Below are 18883 nucleotides of genomic sequence, written 5' to 3'. Positions count from 1 at the left end.
AGTTTTTATTTATAACATCCACTCTCAGCTATCATTTCTGACCTTAAATGAAGTTGTGGGCCTGCAGCCCTGGAGAAAAAGATATCTAAGGCCAGTGCTAATAAACATTGGCAGCTCTCAGTATCAGTTTTGTAATCCTTGCCCAAAGTGGTATGGTTGATACAATAAATCCTGAAGTGTCAAGGAATAGTCAGTTTGATAATAGAGGAATGTGTGTGTGTATGTGGAGAGGGAGGGGGTGGAGGGTGCAAAAATTATACAGGGATATGTATGCTTGAATACAGTAAGCAGATTCAGACGTAAATAAGTTGCTGTAGTTATTCAGAGATGAATAAGCTTGAACAGGACAGCACAGACTAGCGTGGAGAGCTGTATCACACCATCTTTGGACTAAAGATATGTGGGGTGTCGGTTGTGGTTGAGTGACCAACAGCATACTCTCGTGAAATGGAAACGTCTTATTTAATTGAATATCTATAGGAATGGTCCAATTAAGCGCGAAACAAATGGGTACCACACCACTAACACTGATATACACCGCCGAAAAAAACATTAGTACACCTGAAAAGACGACGTCGATTTTGAACCAATGACTGCATCTGCCACTTGGAGTATAGTACATGTACTGATAATGGTTTCAACGTTCCTACATCATCCGCCAACAGACAGTGTAGTGGCCATCTGTGTCTATCCTTTGATAGGGAATACTCACAGCCAGAAGGCTCGTTGTGGTGCAAACATGTGAAACAAGAAGGTAACCATGCCACAGAGATGCACTTCTGCTTTCTACAGCCAACTAAGCTAGTTTGAAGAAGGTCAAATTATTGCCTTCCGATTGGCCGGATGGTCCTTTCGGAGAACTGCCACACAAGTTGGACGTGCTGCGTCAGTAGTGCAACGAAGCTTGTGTCCGTCGTCACGTGAACATTCTCACACTCGTAGACGAGGTTCTGGACGTCCACGCAGCACAGATGTCCACCAGGATGGTCGCATTGTGAGAACAGCAGTGGTACGTAGTACACCTAGCACAGACAAGAGAGCTTGTCAGCCCAGATGTGTCAACACGAACTGTTGCGAAATGGTTATTGTCAGTGGTATATGGGCAACCACACCTCTAGCCCGTTTCCACTCACGACGCCGCATCGATGTGCATCGCTCGATGGGTGCCATCAGAGGATAGCTAGGAAGATGGAATGGCGTGTCGTGATCTTCAGCGATGAAAGCAGACTCTACCTGCACACAAGTGATGTTCCAGTTTTATGACATAGACCTGGTGAGCACTGCCAAGTAGAATGCATTTGCACAAAATACACTGACTCTAACCTAGGACATATGGTCGAGGGTGCGATAAGCTTCAACACTCCTTCACTATTGGCGTTTCTGGAGCGGACGCTAACCTGCGTTCGGTATGTGCGAAATGTTATTATACCCGTTATTTTGTCTTTCTCGCAACAGGAAGGTGATGTACTGCTCCAACAGGATAATGCTCACCTTCACACAGCCCGTGAAACTCAACGTGCTCAGCAAGACGGACGGCAACTTACCTTGGCCAGCACGATCTCCAAACTTGTCTCCAATCTAGCACGTGTGGGAAACGATGGAACAAAATAAACTCGTGCGACTCGTCGGCCAACAAGTCTTACAGAACTACCAGAACTACCAGAACAGGTCGTGCAAGTGTGGTACATTATATCCCAGTACAGTATTCGCCATCTCTATGATCGACTGGATACCAGAATCAGCGCCTGCACTGCCGCTCACGGAGACGACACTGCGTACTAATATGGGTGTTTCAGGGTGGGTCGATACCTGGTACCTCAGAACCGTTTGTGCTACTATTCATTCCTTGTACTCCATATGCTCTGTTGATCAATAAATCTTGAGTGAACTGAAACCTCTAAAGGGATGTACTAATTTTTTTCCAGCAGTGTATTAATGGGGGAGGGATCTCGTAGATACGACCAGAAAAAAATTGTCACTATAACAATTAGATTTATTGTCTTCAAACATGAAAATTACCCACTGATATATCAAAAGAACCATTGGCAGACAGACAAGGGATCATAACTCTAAAGTGTATCCTTCGAACAGGTGGTGGGGACGATGAAATGCAGTTGCATTAATAATTTGCTGACATGGCCAGCGATTGCGTATGTTGTTAGTTAAATCTGTAATTATACAGAAAGATAGGAGCAAACTCCGTAAGATTTCCAAAATGTGCATTGAGAGCAACAAGTGGACTCGTCTATTTAAAGCCGTGTATTTGGCATCGAATTACATACTTATCTGAACGGTATTGGTGGGTGAGTCGATGACGCATCTTACCAAACACACAGAGTTTGAATAACGGAGCCTGTGGCAGCAGTAGATGGAGAATATGATTTCAGCCCTCTCTTTGTACTTAATGCTCTTGTACACAATCCCTCTGCTGACAGGAAAGCTCGTCTCATCAGTCACCTCTTAACAAATCTCTGTCTCGTACAAAATTCTGCAAAAGCCTAACATGAAATCTTTTCTCTAGCAAAGCCTAACGTGAAGTATACTCTCTGAATGTCTAAAGAGAAGTGTTTCTATGTAAATGCTCCATAGCTTGCCTGACTTTCCACCAGATAAGGAACTCGCTGGCCAGTGAATGCGGAGATCGCGAGTTCTGACGCATGAAAAATTCATCACCAGAATCTCCTACTCTTTCCTATCTCATTATTCTAAGCCGATCGATCAGAGATATGAAACGGAGACAGGAGACTTCTTCCTTTCCATGTTGTGATTCTGAAACTGACGAATGCAAACTCGACACGTAGGCCCCAAGTCAAAAACGCATGAAATCTTGATGAGTAGAGGTTGAGAGGTTGAAACAATAGGAATTCTTTATTCTAAAAATTTTGAGCTAGACGTTAACTGAATAGGCCACGGGCGGTGTTTCCCATAGAGGGTTAAGAGAAGAAATGCCAGAGTAGAAGCTTCTTCATAAAGGGCCTCCTTCCAGAACCTGTGTCTTTCAGAGTAAACCACCCTGGTGACATTGCTCAAGTGAGGGTTTGGGGTGCCTGGTGAATGTCGCTGTGGACGCATCCTGAAACTCACTCTAAACCTCATCATGTTTACAGTTCAGCCCTATTCCTCAAGAAAGCCCTTATCTTTTTCTAATTAGCCTCGCTCTCAACTTTTGGAAGCTTCCAGTGCACTGCAGAGAGAAGGGAAGAAAAAGTAAATGAACCACTGGCGATGCTGACCCAGATCTGCAATTACAGAGAAGTGTAACTGAGTGACTACTTGATGAAGGGGATTTGCATATGTTACTGGACTTTTCAACAAACACTCAATTAATCAAGATCAAATATATTCTTTTAATACAGTACTTACCAAAATGAAAACAAAACCTCCCGCAAATATTATACACCACTAACATCAGAATTTAGCCACGCCGTCATTTTTCTAGTAATTTAGCTCAAGTAAAAGTTTGCATAAATAATTAAATTAAATATACAAAACTATGTGACCAATTCCACTTCCTTGCTAACTGAGACACTCTATAATACTCTGGCCACAGTATCATAATGTCCCAATTTATAAAACAGAACGAATAAAAATAAAGTAATGCGCATAAGACGATCATTGCACAGTGTCTCAAGATAATTACATGCTTCCTGCCGTGGGTCACATTCTGAGCTCTTTTCAGCACTGTTTCTGATTAACTTTTGGAGGTAACGATACTGTCAGTATCAGCTAGTGATTGTTCATGGTGAGAAATAACTTGTTCATCTCTGCATTTAAGTACCATTCAGCTTCATCGGTTTTCTGCTAATTGCATAGTACTTAACAAAGTTCGACAGCAGTGCTTAAGGCTTCAAGACTGGTCTGAGCTAAATCTCACATCTGTTACGACTCTGCGGTTTCTTTAATTTTTCGAAACCAACAGAACCTTCATTACGGATAAAAATTTTGGACGTATGTTTTATTTCATGCACAAAAAATTGATTTGAAACTTACCTTATTCTCATCACGAAGAGAAAAGACTGCAATCTTCAGTGTGTGACTGGCTCTATTAGGTAAGTAGGTTTTATCTTATAGTCGAACTATCGTTATTTATAATAACGGCGTACGACACCAGTAGGGCATAGAGCACAGGAGAACTTTTAAGGATAATGACAGCAGATGTCTGTAGTTCAGCAAATTTAAAATGTGTAGCAATCCTTTTACGAACAATGGACCTTCTCTGTTATTTTTAATACTATTCAGTACTAAGAATACTATGCTAGATGCCAGAGTGACTCGTCTTTCTAGGGAACTAGTTTGAAAAGATCTGTTAGAAATGAAAAAGAGCAGAATTTAGGAGGGAAAGGGGAGAAGCCTGTCGAAGGTTGAAGGTGTGAGTAGACTTTTGTGTCGTCCTCAGACAGTGAAACTGGCAGTATATATCCTAATACATATGACCGCTAAGACCTGAGTTTTAATGGATCACTTGAAATGTACACACTATACACTCCAAAACTAATGGATGAATTCTCTCTCTCTCATTGTGTGTGTGTGTGTGTGTGTGTGTGTGTGTGTGTTTGAGAGAGGAGTGAATTGGGGGGGGGGGGGGGAGTGGAAAGGGTGCGAGAGTGAGGGAAAATGAGAGGTAGAGAGATACAGAAGGGGATTGGGAGAGAAAGAGACAGAGAGAGGAGTGAGGAGGGAATGAGCAAGAGTTGATTGCAGTAGAGGGTGACGGAGAAGAGACAGAGAACAAGAGAGGGAGATAGCAAGAGGTAGTGGTAACGTGTCAGATGGGAGGAGCATAAGGGGAAAATTGAGGAGCATTGTAGAGGCGTTAAACCGAGGGGGAGGTGACACAGAGTGGAAGTTGACTAGGATAAAAAACAGTGAGTGAATGAGTGACGGGAGAGTGGGAGAGGAGAGCAAGAAACGGATTATGTTGGGAGAAGTATGGGATAAAAGTGAGTAGGGGAAAGAAAATGGGAGGGGTCTGAGTGGGTAGAAGAGATGGGGATTGGGAGGAGACTGAGAGGGTAGGGACGGAGCTAAGGAGAGAGGGGAGAGGGAAGGAGGAAAGAAAAGGTAGTCAGAAAGAGAAAGAAACGTAAAATGCACGGAGGGAGAGGGAGTAAAAGTCAGTGGCGCAATACAATTTCGAATGAAGGGTAGAAACAGCTCACTTCTTCATCAATCGTTTAAACGATGTCTTCATTCTTTAGTTATTGGAAAGTTAAAATCACTTCAATTGCCAATTATTACTGAGTTACATTATTGGTAATCACATTAGCGTATGGTTTCCTCACCTCGGACTACTTTGGACGTCTTACTCATCTTCAGGCAGCCATATTCTTTACTGTTACATTCCACATTAGGGGTATAACAGATAGAGAAAAATGCAATCAGAAAATTAATAATGACAATATACACACAAGTGGCAAAAGTCATGGGATGGCGATATGCACGAATTCAGAAGTCAGCAGTATCGCGTAAGGATGGTATAAACGGGCTGTGCATTGGCAGAGCTGTCTTTGTACTCAGGTGATTCGTGTTAAAAGGTCTGCGACGTGATTATGGTCGCACGACAGGATTTAACAGACTTCGAACGCCGAATATTAGCTGGAGCTAGATGCATAGGACATTCCATATCGGAAATCGTTAGGGAATTCAATATTCCGAGATCCAAAATGTCAAGAATGTGCCGAGAATACCAAATTTCGGTCATTACCTCTCCCGACGGACAGGGCAGTGGCCCACAACCTTCACTTAACGAACGCGAACAGCGACGTTTGCGTAGAGTTATCAATGCCAACAGACAAGCAACACTGCGTGAAAGAATCGCAGAAATCAATAGGGGTTGTACGATGAAGTTATCTGTTAGGACAGTGCAGCGAAATCTGGCGTTAATGGGCTAAGGCTGCAGACGAGCGACGCGAGTGTCTTTGCTAACAGCACGACGTCGCCTGCAGCGCCTGTCCTGGAGTCGTGAGTATATCATTTGGACCACAGACAGCTGGAAAACCGTGGCCTGATCAAATGGTGCAAATGGCTCTGAGCACTATGGGACTTAACTGCTATGGTCATCAGTCCCCTAGAACTTAGAACTACTTAAACCTAACTAACCTAAGGACAACACACACACCCAGTCATCACGAGGCAGAGAAAATCCCTGACCCCGCCGGGAATCGAACCCGGGACCCCGTGCTCGGGCGTGGCCTGATCAGATGAGTCCCATTTCACTTGGAAAGAGCTGACTTTAGGGTTGAAGTGTGGCGCAGACCCTATCAAGCCATGAATCCAAGCTCTCAACAAGGCACTGTGCCAGTTGGTAGTGACTCCATAATGGTGAGGTGTCGTTACATGGAATGGGCTGGTTCCTCTAGTACAGCTAAACCGTTCACTCACTGGAAATAGCTATGTTCGGCTACCTGGAGACCATTTGCAGCCATTCATGCACTTCATGATCCTACATAATAATGTCATGTCACAGGGACACAATAGTTCGCAATTGTTTTGAAGAATATTCTGGACAATTCAAGGGAACGATTTGGACACCCAGACTGTCTGACGAATCCCATCGAACATTTATGGGACATAATTGAGAGGTCAGTTTGTGCAAAACATCCTGCACTGGCAACACATTCGCGATTATGGAAGGCTATGGGGGCAGCATGGCTTAATATTTCTGCAGGGAACTTCCAACGACTTATTGAATCCATGCTACCTCGAGTTGCTGCACTACGTCGGGCAAAAGGAGGTCCAATGCGATTTTAGGAGGTAGCCCATGATTTTTGTCACCTCAGTGTTAATCTTACTCAGAAGTGGCTGTGAATAATATTGACAGATAGTATTTCCTTAAGTGTACAAGAAAAATCTTTCCATGAGAGACCCATTGAGATAATGATATTGTGATGTGGATAGTCTGATACTTTCTGCCAGATAGAACGTGAATCATAATCTTCCTCAAGCAACGTTCTGCTATATTATCCGTCGGAGAACGCCTCAGAAACTGGTCTAAGCTATGATCTGAGAATAATATGCGTACCTCATGGGATTAGGAACAAGGATTTTGTGGAATCGCCTTGACCTTGATACGATACATTTACCTCGCCGCAGGGTATAAGCAGGAAAGAAACTTTCTGACATGTTAAAGCTGGTTATTTGATATGGAGCCGAACCTCGATCTTTGAAGCCTGTCGGTATGAGTCTCTATCTTACAGACGTACTATTTCACAGAACACTTTGGCACAGACTGAAGTATTCATTCAGGCATCATGTTGTTTTAATGACTGACTTTAACAACAAGTTTAGTTCGAGTTGCGTAGTTATAATAAATGTCTTTATGTTTACAGGGGTGATACAATGAGATCCTGTCATTAGAGGTAACAAGTACTTATAGAACAATTATATGGCTACCAAAAAAATTATTTTATTCAGCATAGGACACTTAATGTACCACTTTTGAAGGAACTTTCATTACTTGTCGTGAAGAACGTTAGCTAGGCACCAGTTGTTTCCCTGATCCAGGTGCGCAGGGCAGCGACATTGGTGTACACTTCAGGTATCCCCGGAGTAGCACAGAAGCCCTGGGAGGCGACGCCGAGCAGCGTGGAGTTAGCCACCAGCGGACTGCCGCTGTCGCCCCAGCACATGCCCGCGCCCTGCCCACCAGCGCAGATCATGTTCTGCGTGGCTCCCCAGATACTGTAGCACGTGTCACGGCCCACGACCGGCACCGTCACAGCTTGCAGCTGCTCGGGAACCTCCGCATCGGATGACAGGGCGCCCCAACCAGAGACAGTCACCAGTGCACCCTCTTCAGGTTCCACATCGCCAATGTTCACAGCCTAGTAAAAAGCAATAAGTTACCTACGTGCTTCAATGTCAAAGACACCCTAAATGTAGCAGGTGAACCGTATCACTTTATCATTATTCGCAGGCATTTACTCAATAATATACACATCCAGATAAAAAAAGAGCAGCACCAAGTAGGGAAGGAGGAAAAGAAATGAGATTCCTTGGGTTGAAAGGGTACATCATGTTATTCAGAGATTACAAAATCTAGTCAAATTTACAAATAACTTGGCACTATCACTCTGCTTAGCGGCAAGACGTTGAATACCCTCTAGCCCGTATGCATGCATAACATGTTGCATACATTAAGAGTTTTCAGACACAAGAAGACTTCAGTTCCGCTCTCCAGCATAACATAACACGAATGACAATAGCTATACGAGAATATCAAGGTGTTTTATGTAGTTTACCACATCACTCGTCACTGTTAGAAAATCTGCGAAGTGACCCTTGTAGGCAAGTGTGGAATATATTGATACAAGATGAACAATTGAAAAAAATGTTCTCGGTTTTCCAACCGCGTCAATTGCTTAAAACTACAGAGCTTTAGGCCAAGCACTCCTTCGCCATTGTCAAGTGGTATGACTGCCAGTAGGCTGTTGGTGCGCCCTTATATACGCTAGCTGCCGGCTGTGACGTCACCGGTGCCCGTGACATTGCCGTATATGGGCATGTTTTGAGTCGGCTTTCGATGTGTCCTCTTCAACCGCGCGATCGCTGGATCCCACGCAGCGCTGAGCTGCAAGCCGCCGTCTCTATTCAGGGTGTTTGCGGTAATTTTTATTTCAATAGCTTCCTTTATTAAACTGTCCCAGAAGCCGTTAGTGCGAGCCACGACAGAGGTATCGTCAAATTTTAAGTGGTGACCGTTTTCTAACGCATGCTCAGCTAACGCAGATTTCTCTGGATAGCGTAGGCTTTAATACCTCTCATGTTCTTTCCTGCGTTGTTCCACAGTGCGCACTGTTTGTCCATTTGTAGTTTTAAGCAATTGACGCGGATGGAAACCCGAGAACATTTTATTCAATGTTATCGTCGCGAGACTCTGCATTCTTACAAGATGAACAATTGTCTGTCATTCAGCATCACATTCACAAGTTGGTGATGAAGATTTGCCTCACTTGTGGAGAAAGTCTGCACCTCTTCCACGGTCCATTTGGGTGCGATTCAGAATAGTGCAAATGGAAATCTACATCTAATTTTAGATACATACTCTAAGAGCAACAATACCGTTTAGGGCCGAAGGTACGTTGTAACGCAACTAATCATTTCCCTTCTGTTGCACTCGCAAATAGAGCGAGGGAAAAATAACTATCTTTGTACCTCTGTACGAGCCCTAATTTCTTTTATCTTATCCCTGTGGTCCTTACGCAAAATGTACGTTAGCGACAATATAACCGTTCTGCAGTCAGCTGCAGATGCCGGTTTTCCAAATCTTCTCAATTCGTTTCTCGAAAAGAAAGTCGCCTTTCCTCCATGGATTCCCATTCGACTTGGGATTCCCATTTAACAAAACATATCTGTAATACTTGAGTGCTGATCAAACTTACCAGCAAAAAATCTAGTAGCCTGCTTTTCAATGTCTTCCTCTAATCCAATCTGGTGGGGATTCCAGACACTCGAGTAGTATTCGAGAATGAGTCACACTGTGTCCTATACGCTCTCTCCCTTACAGATAAACGACGCTTTCCTAAAATTGTCCCAATAAACGGAAGTCAACCATTTGCTTACAATTTTTACATGCTTGCTCCATTTCATATCGCTCTGCAACTTTACGCCAATATATATAGCTGACATGTGTCAAGTATCACATTACTAAAGCTGTATTCGAACTTCTTGGGACTGTTTTTCGCACTCATCTGCATAAACTTATATTTTTCTACATTTAGAGATAGCTCCTATTCATCGCACCAACCATAAATTTAGTCTAAGTCATCTTGTATCTTCCTACAGTCACTCAACGACAAGGCCTTCCCGTATACCACAGCATGATCACCAAAGGATCGCTACTCAGCCTGCCTGTCAGATCTTTTATGTATATAGAGAATAACAGCAGTCCTATCACACTTCCCTGGAGCACTCCTCACGATACCCTTGCCTCTGATGAACACTCGCCGAAGCTCTCCTGAGGCTAGTCGGTTCCAGAGGGCTTCTCTTGGATGCAGGGCAGTTTCAAGCAATATGAAGGACAGTGCTTTTGCTAACATCGTTCTCAATTATCGATGGTACAGATGATTCGGTCGGGAAAGTCTTGTATCCTCTCCTGGGGCAAGTTGGTCCGCAATCTTTGTAACTGGTCCTTGATATCCTGGAAACTAGCACTGGGACGGTGTTTATACCTGACCTGATCCCACATCAGTTCTATTGAGGATACAAATATATGGTTCTTTCTGGCCAAAGGAGTGCCTCAAAATCATGAGACTGTTCATAGAGGCATGTTCCGTGTGTGACCAAACACTGTTCTATAGCAAAATACCACCACTACACTGTTGCATACGAGGCAACACATGAAGGATGTCCCTTACCTACCGTTATGCTATCACAGTTCCCTCAATAAATGCCCGTAGGTACCCGAAGTCACACTCAATGGCTCTCTACACCGTGACACCAGGAGCAACACCACTGTGCCTGTCAACAACACTGGAAGATTGAGACCTCTCCTCAGGTCACCGCCACACTCGCTGATGATGGTCATCCAGAGTAGTACAGAACTGTTCTTCAACGGTGAACACAATGCGACGTGATTTATCAACAGTCCATGCTTCTTGGTCATAACACTACCCAAAACGCCGCCGCTTGTGTTGTGACGCTAATGACAAACTATGCAAGGGGTTGTAACTCTTGCTGCTCCTAGTCTCTGACTAATGGCGCAGGATGGCACAGATGTAGCAGGGAGTCCACTACTTGTGGCATATGAAGGGATGATGTGCTTGGTGCACAATATGGTGATCCTCCTTTGTGGGGGTCATTCTTGGACACAGGAACCTTGGCGATTATGTTTCCCTCACATCCCCATGTAGTCCAACATCGGGCCAGTGTCACAGCTGAATGCCCCAAAAATCTCGCTATTGCGTGATTCGCCCAGTCCTCCAAATGGAGACACGCAATGATGTCCCTTTCAAACTCTGTCAGGTACTGATAATGCTGTCTCGCACAGGTATGCAGCGTCTCCGTGTCTTTCACAGTGATCGCTCAACACTGGACGCTGTTCACGCCCCTTATTTACGCTTTCAGGACTGGTGACAACACTAAACATGAATAACACTGATGCACTCTTGTGGCTGTTGTATTTGTCACAGAGAATTGGAAATGTTAATTACTTAGACACTTGCCGATGGTCTTCATATGTACGAAGTTACGTTGACATCCGACCATGTGTTTCACTTTTTTGTCAGTCAGTGTGTTCTGACTACTCTGTTCTATTCTACATTTGTCTCTGTTATAAAAGCGTTTGTCATGAAATGCAACTTAAAACTTCTTATGAAATCATGGCTGTTGTCAACATGTATCTATATTCGAAGGAAGTTCGTCGAAATATTTTGTGAGTTGTACATCACACATTTCTGTGTCAAATTTAGATTCATTAGGGGCATCAAAGATAATTGGGCTGTGTTTTGGCTCGCGTTGGTGCCGTCCGTAGGTTGGCATCGTGTAATAGGGATAGTGGCGTCTCGTTTTCTTCTTGTGTTTACTGGCACCACTATATTTGCTAGCGTTGTCTGTCGGTGAGTGGCAGAAGCAACAGTTATCGATATCTAGTACTGTTGTACTATCTTTGGAAGGACGTCAGGTGTTTTCTGGGTCGAAGTGTGTCGGTAGTTCGGTTGGGACGGAGCAGCAGTGAGGTCCAGCAGTGCAAGGACATGCCGGAACTGCTGGTCGCATGCAGGCACTGCCGGATCGAGGGGCTGCAGTTGCGAGGGCGACAACCTCGTTCTCCACTGGACCCAGGACGTTTGAGTTGAGTGAACATTAACCCAGTAGTGAAACCTCCACTATTTTGAGATCACGCCGTTTGTTCGCATGTTGCTGCTCACAGGGTCGCTGACACGAAGAGCGAGTGGATTGTTTGGAGTTGGAGTCCTCTTATTGTTTATCATTGAATTCTTTTCATTTATTGATGAAGTTCAACCAGCGGTAATTTTCTGCCTAGTGGCCGCTAACGCCCCAATTATCTGACCTGGAGGTTAGCGTATTTTCGCGGCAGTGTACCTTTCTTCACCTTGCCACTGTTGTCTGGTAAAGCGTGTAGTTCGACAGCCTCCTTGATTGTGGTTCGAATATCTTGTTCTTTTGGACTACCTTGGTCATAGTGGTTCCTTGTGCTTCTGGATCTTCTAAACAACGGATTCTGAAGACGCAGTGTTGTCTGCCGGTTCCACCTTGCCTGGGTTATTCCATCGTTGTGTTGGTTACCAGACGTTAGGTAGATTTTGCAACAGTGTTGGTCTGCGTTTAAACTGTCACTAGTATGAGTTGCTATCCAGTTAAATGAATACAACTCTTGGCTGCCTGTCTCATCGGTTACGAAGTTGAGCGACTTTCCCAGGCCTATACTTGGAGCACTGTCTGAGGCCCACTGCTCCCTTGGTTGGATCAGATTGTGATTATTGTTTTTTTTTTTTTTAAGAAAAACAAATTTTAATTCTGAGTTATTACTATTGGGGCCTTCAGCCTACAAATAATTTGAATTTCTGGTCAATAAGGCCTTCAGCCATGAAAGCAATTTGTGTAAGGAATTTTTAATTAGATATTGTCTCTTAATAGTGAAATTTTGATGATTCTCTTTTTTTAAAAAAATATGTTTTAGTATCTCTTGGAGAAGTTTAATTGTTCTCAAGAATTTGTTATCCAGGCCTTCAGCTGTTAAATTGTTTTTTGAGTTATTACCATTGGAACCATGAGCCGACAAATAATTTGAATTTCTGGTCAATAATGACTTTAGCCGTGAATGACATTTGTCTAAAGAATTTTTAATTAGATATTGCCTCTTAATAGTGAAATTTTGATGATTTTTTAAAAATATATTTTAGCATCTCTTGGAGAAGTTTAACTGTTCTTAAGAATTTGCTATCCGGGCCTTCAGCTGTCAAATTGTTTTGAGTTATTACTATTGGGGCTTCAGTCAATAAATAATTTGAATTTCTGGTCAATAAGGCCTTCAGCCATGAGTGACACTTGCTTAAGAATTTCTTGTTAGACATTGTGTCTTAACAGTCAAATTTGATAATTGTTCCTTATTGTCAACCTTATTTGCAATTTGTTCCAAATAAAGTGTACATGATTTAAAAAAAAAAAAAAACTGAGCAACCAACGGTAACTGAGTAAGGCCCCATCCACACCGAATCCTGCCTTTCCCTAGCTACCATGTTTCAGTGCACAGGTTACTGCGGCGTTTTAGCGGCCACTAGGCAGAAAAATACCGCTGGTTGAACTTCAACAATAAAGCAAGGAATTCAATGTTTAATAATAAAAGTGGAGGACAGCTAATTAATTTCTCCAACTCCAAACACTCGCCTCGTTGCTCTTGGTGTCAGCGACCCTGTGAGCAGCAACATGCGAACAAACGGCGTGATCTCAAAATAGTGGAGGTTTCACTACTGGGTTAATGTTCACTCAACTCAAACGTCCTGGGTCCAGTGGAGAACGAGGTTGTCGCCCCCACAACTGCAGCCCCTCGATCCGGCAGTGCCTGCATGTGGCCAGCAGTTCCGGCATGTCCTTGCACTGCCGGACCTCACTGCTGCTCCGTCCCAGCCGAACTACTGACACACTCCGACCCAGAAAACACCTGACGTCCTTCCAAAGATAGTACCATGGTACTGCATATCGATAAGTTCTGCTGCTGCCACTCGCAGACAGACAATGCTAGCAAACATAGTGGCGCCAGTAAACACAAGAAGAAAACGAGACGCCACTATCGCTATTACAAGATGCCAACCTACCAACAGCACCAACACAAGCCGCAACATGCCTCAATAATTTTTTTTCTTAAATGGTTCAAATGGCTCTGAGCACTATGGGACTTAACTTCTGAGGTCATCAGTCCCCTAGAACTTAGAACTACTTAAACCTAAGCTAAGGACATCACACACATCCATGCCCGAGGCAGGATTCGAACCTGCGACCGTAGCGGTCTCGCAGCTCGAGACTGTAGCGCCTAGAACCGCTCGACCACTCCAGCCGGCAATTTTTTTTCTTAACCATTGTTTCTGTGAATATCGCTGTTACTCTCAAATTCGAATAAATTTCATCAGTGAATCAGTATGTTCTGGTTAGGTAATTAGTATATCCCAGTGAATGAATAGATGATAACAAGATATAAGTGAACAAATTCATTAAGTAAATCCTTTTCTCTTCTTTAAAACGAACTTGTTTTCTTTTAAATGCAAAATTGCTCGAAAGTATTATTCCACAGGTAATTATCCAATGCAAAAGCCACAAAATATTTTATATGTTGAATCCGTAACCCAGACCATTATTATGAATAAAGAAATACTGTCATGACATTATCTTCTATAAGGATAGAAGCTGAAGCAATGAATTAACGTTATCGCCACGGCCAGTACTTAATCCCGGGTCTCCTGCTTGCTAGGTAGACGTGTTAGCCGTCACACAACGAGAGCACTGAGGCTGCAGCAGCTGCATGTACTACCTATGTCCAGCGCCCTTCCTGAAAGAAACTTCAATTCAAACCTGCAGGCGATTTTCCCCTTCTCATATTGTCACTATGATCAAGGTTCTCCTACATTGCAAGAGCACCACAGGTTTGCACTTAATGGGGAAATCCTGCCTGTACCCCAGGTATAGGTGATCTATTGATTTGATGCAATAACGTTGTTCCAGAGAGTCATGTGAGTCTCAATGTCGGAGAGCTCAGCCAATGGTGACGATGTGAGAAGGGAAAAATGGACTGAAGGTTTGAACTGTAGTTTGTGTTAGGGAGAGCGTTGGACTTAGCAGCTACAGTAACTCCGACGCTGCTGTGATGTGATGGCTAGCGTATCTGCCTAGTAAGCAGGAGATCAGTGCTCGCGACCTGGCTGTGGCATAACTTTTAATTCCTACTTCAGTTTCTACACCTGTCTAACACAAAGCTGAGATTCAAATATTTCCGGAAAAATATTATTCCATCATATCAACGTACCATAACAGTTTTGTGGGTACGCTACAGGTTTTCTGTAACTAAAATTTTCATCGACATACCCAACCCAGACCTATTAATAAAAGTTCATATATTCTTTCTTGTTGACCTTCTTTTGGACTTGGCAGCAAATGGTTGCTCAGTCTGCAAAAATAACTAATTGAAAGTTAAATAATGCTATACATCCTTCAAATAGAGCAACAATCCATGACTGGACTGTGTGAAATGCCTTTTCAATTTATCTTCAAGAGGATGAAATTCCTCTGTGAACCACCTAGACAGTACAGCATTACATTCTGTGTTCTTCTACTTAAGTAACAAGTAAGTTAGAAGTTATACACAATTTGGTTCATTAGAATGTAATTTTACTGACAGAATGTTATGCACAATGTAATTAAATGCTTTTAATACTTTATTGTGACTCGGCTGCGTATTTCATACACTGAGCTGATAAGAGTCATGGGATACCTCTTAATGCCGTGTCGGACCTGGCAATTTGACGTCGCGTGGACACAACAAGTCTTTTGATGACCCCTGCAGAAATACCGAGCCATACTGCTTCTCTAGCTATCAATAATTATTAAAGCGTTTTCGGTGCAGGATTTCGTGCACGAACTGATCGATCTATTATGTCTCATACATGTTCCATGGGATTCAGTCGGGCAATCTGGGTGGCCAAATCATTACCTCGAATTGTCCAGAATGTTCTTCAAATCGGTCATGAACAGTTATGGCCCGGTGACATGGCATGACACATTGCCATTCATAAAAGTTCTGCCATTGTTTAGGAACATCAGGTCCATGGATGGCTGTAATAAGTAGCCGAACATATCTATTTTCCGTCAATGATCTATGCAAATACAGTCCACACCAGTATGGAGCCACCACCAACTTGCACAGTGCCTTGTTGACAACTTGGGTCCATAGCTTCATGGGGTCTGTGCCACACTCGAACCCTGCCATAGCTCTCTCCAACTGAATCGGGACTCATACGACCAGGCCCTAGTTTTCTAGTCGTCATGGGTCCGACCGATATGCTCACCCGGGAGAGGCACTGCAGGCGACGTCGTGCTCTTAGCAAAGGCACTCGCGTCGGTCGTCTGCTGCCAAATCCCATTAACGCCCAAATTCTCTGCACTGTCCTACCGGATACGTTCGTCGTAAGTCCCATATTGATTTCTGCGGTTATTTCACGTAGTGTTGCTTGTCTGTTAGCACTAACAAATCTACGCAAACGCCGCTGCTCTCGGTCGTTAAATCTACATCTACATCCATACTCCGCAAGCCACCTGACGGTGTGTGGCGGAGGGTACCCTGAGTACCTCTACCGGTTCTCCCTTCTATTCCAGTCTCGTATCGTTCGTGGAAAGAAGGATTGTCGGTATGCTTCTGTGTGGGCTCTAATCTCTCTGATTTTATCCTCATGGTCTCTTCGCGAGAGAGAGGAGGGAGCAATATACTGTTTGACTCTTCGGTGAAGGTATGTTCTCGAAACTTTAACAAAAGCCCGTACCGAGCTACTGAGCGTCTCTCCCGCAGAGTCTTCCACTGGAGTTTATCTATCATCTCCGTAACGCTTTCGCGATTACTAAATGATCCTGTAACGAAGCGCGCTGCTCTCCGTTGGATCTTCTCTATCTCTTCTATCAACCCTATCTGGTACGGATCCCACACTGCTGAGCAGTATTCAAGCAGTGGGCGAACAAGCGTACTATAACCTACTTCCTTTGTTTTCGGATTGCATTTCCTTAGGATTCTTCCAATGAATCTCAGTCTGGCATCTGCTTTACCGACGATCAACTTTATATATAGAATGAAGGTCTCGGCCACTGCGTTGAGCGTTGTGAAAAGTAATTACTGAAATTTGGTGTTCTCGACACACTCTTCACGTTGTGGATCTCAGAATACTGAATTCCCTAACGACTTCCGAAAGAGAATGCCCCATGCGACTAATTGCAACTACTATTCCACGCTCAAAGTCTGTTAGATCCTGTCGTGCGGCCATAATCACGTCGGAAACCCTTTAACATGAATCACCTGAGTGTAAATGACAGTTCCGCCAGTACACTGCCCTTTTGTATCTTGCGTACTCGATACTGCCGCGGTCTCTAAACGTGCATATCCCTATCGAATGACTTTTGTCACCTCACTCTGTAGCACCCTAATTGGTGATCTCTGAAGACATAAAAATTTTATTATCAGTTCGTTGTACATGTAAATTGTATGCTTAGTAAAAGATTCCTCCATTTCGTGGCAAATATTCGAAAATGGAAAGAAATAAATGAATGCTAGTTTCCAAAAACACTTTGGTCTAATCGGAGTTGTCTTACAACGGTAATCCTGGAATGAGGCCTTGAGCTTTAAAGTGTGAAAAAAAGAACAAACTCGAAAGTCGTGCGTCTGCAAACAGTAGGCTTTTCTCATCATCAGTTGGTTTAAATTTAGAAGTAGTCGCAGGTTTTTGGCGAGATCTGGTGATTTAGTTTCTGCGAGATCTGTTGAGGAACAAAAGTGCTGTTATATAATTTCAGTCGAAGGCCGACAGATTATTTAGCAAACTAAGTTACGTGTTTCGCTTCTGTACTTTGGCACTGGCGTATAAGTACCGCGAAAACATCGAATGATAAGGGTTCGGTCATTTTATTTTAGCATCAAACAGCTTCGTAACGACAGTCGTCCTGTACAAGTTTTTCCTTCTCATGATCTTCTCCACAATCGAAGGGTAATTTCATTTTCGGATCCATAACTGATGATGTATCTGTCTTTGTGAGACAAAAGTTCCACACCAACACTTGCGATCGTGCTACGGTCCCCAAACTAGTCGCAGGAAAATGAATATAAGTGATCCAAATGAAAACAGTACATTGGAGTTGTGGACTTCTATCTCCAGAAGAAAAGTTTTCCTTATTGTTCAATAAAATACAGCTAAAGGGATATCACGTTAGTATGTTACATGCATCACTTAGATGGCAACAGCAGTTCAGGCCGCTATGCACATTCCAACGACAAAGAGCAATGGCAAATTACTTAACTTATTTTATTAAATGTACTATCGGCCGTATAATAAAGTATTATTACAATTTCTTGTCCATATCTATCGACATTTACTTCTTAATAAATACACAACATTCATACCAATTCAAAATTGAAACAATTAAACGCGTTTTGTAAACAGTCCGCTGATGGGAAATGCCTTCAGTTTTTAAGACGCACTACGCCCACGGTCTCCTACATGTGGTTCTTTTGCACACTTCGAAAGCCGAGCTCTCAGTCTCGACTCACTTTGTTAGACGTAATTGCAGCAGCATACCTGAACGTTAGGGCCGAAGGTGAAGGAACCAGATATGGAGACGGCAGCGATGTCGCAATCCCCTGTTCCGTAGTCGAAGGCTTCGTTGAGGTGCGCAGCAGCAATGCCATAGACGGTGCCGCCGCTTTCGCGCGTGGACGTGCCCGCCCTCACGGAGAACAGCGTCACGTCTTGGAAGTAGAGGCAGGGAGCGGCGGTGATCACCCAGTTGAGGCTTATGACGGAGCCGCCGCAGTAGTGGGCGTCGAGCTGCTGCAGCGACACCTGCCACGGGTGCTGCGAGATGTCGGCGGGCTCACCTCCTGACTCTGGCGCGCCGGCAGCCGAACAGCGTTTTATAATCGTCTTTTTATCTGTTATCTCAAATTGTCTAGGTCGAAGTGCTGTTTTCATTGTCATCAATAACAACGCTAGAGGCACTCAAACCTGATGAGGATGACGTCATTAACACTGTCGAATTGTAGCACAGACGTTTTAATTATCATCTCGAAAAACTCGAACTGCAGCCAAGAAACTTGGTGATGTTTGTCCTCACCCATTTTTTCAATGTTCAGTCTTTATGCAGGGTGTCCAGTGTCAAAATGCTGTACAAACAGAAC

The 18883-nt window shown here is 43.6% G+C and overlaps 1 protein-coding gene across 1 annotated transcript; it reads right to left on the bottom strand.

Moving 5' to 3' along the window:
* Positions 1–7298: 7298 nt before the first annotated feature.
* LOC126252567 (trypsin alpha-3-like) lies at positions 7299–18677 on the bottom strand. The gene is made up of 2 exons (XM_049953468.1): positions 18285–18677; positions 7299–7823 (listed from the first exon to the last, which is right to left on the bottom strand). Exons 1-2 carry the CDS (start codon positions 18675–18677, stop codon positions 7476–7478), a joined length of 741 nt encoding a protein of 246 aa, XP_049809425.1. The 3' UTR covers positions 7299–7475.
* Between the last annotated feature and the right edge of the window lie 206 nt (positions 18678–18883).

This window comes from Schistocerca nitens, chromosome 4 (assembly GCF_023898315.1).
Source record: "Schistocerca nitens isolate TAMUIC-IGC-003100 chromosome 4, iqSchNite1.1, whole genome shotgun sequence".
Lineage (NCBI taxonomy): Eukaryota > Metazoa > Arthropoda > Insecta > Orthoptera > Acrididae > Schistocerca > Schistocerca nitens.
The sequence above is the reverse complement of the archived record's forward strand: the minus strand, read 5'-3'. Positions and strand labels throughout refer to the sequence as shown.

What these genes read in the sequence shown, in the direction of transcription:
- LOC126252567 (XM_049953468.1), bottom strand. Translation starts at nt 18,677, where the DNA reads ATGAAAACAGCACTTCGACCTAGACAATTTGAGATAACAGATAAAAAG. An exon ending in CCTTCGGCCCTAACGTTCAG is followed by an intron (nt 7,824 to 18,284) that starts GTATGCTGCTGC and finishes GCTTTTTACTAG; the next exon opens with GCTGTGAACATTGGCGATGT.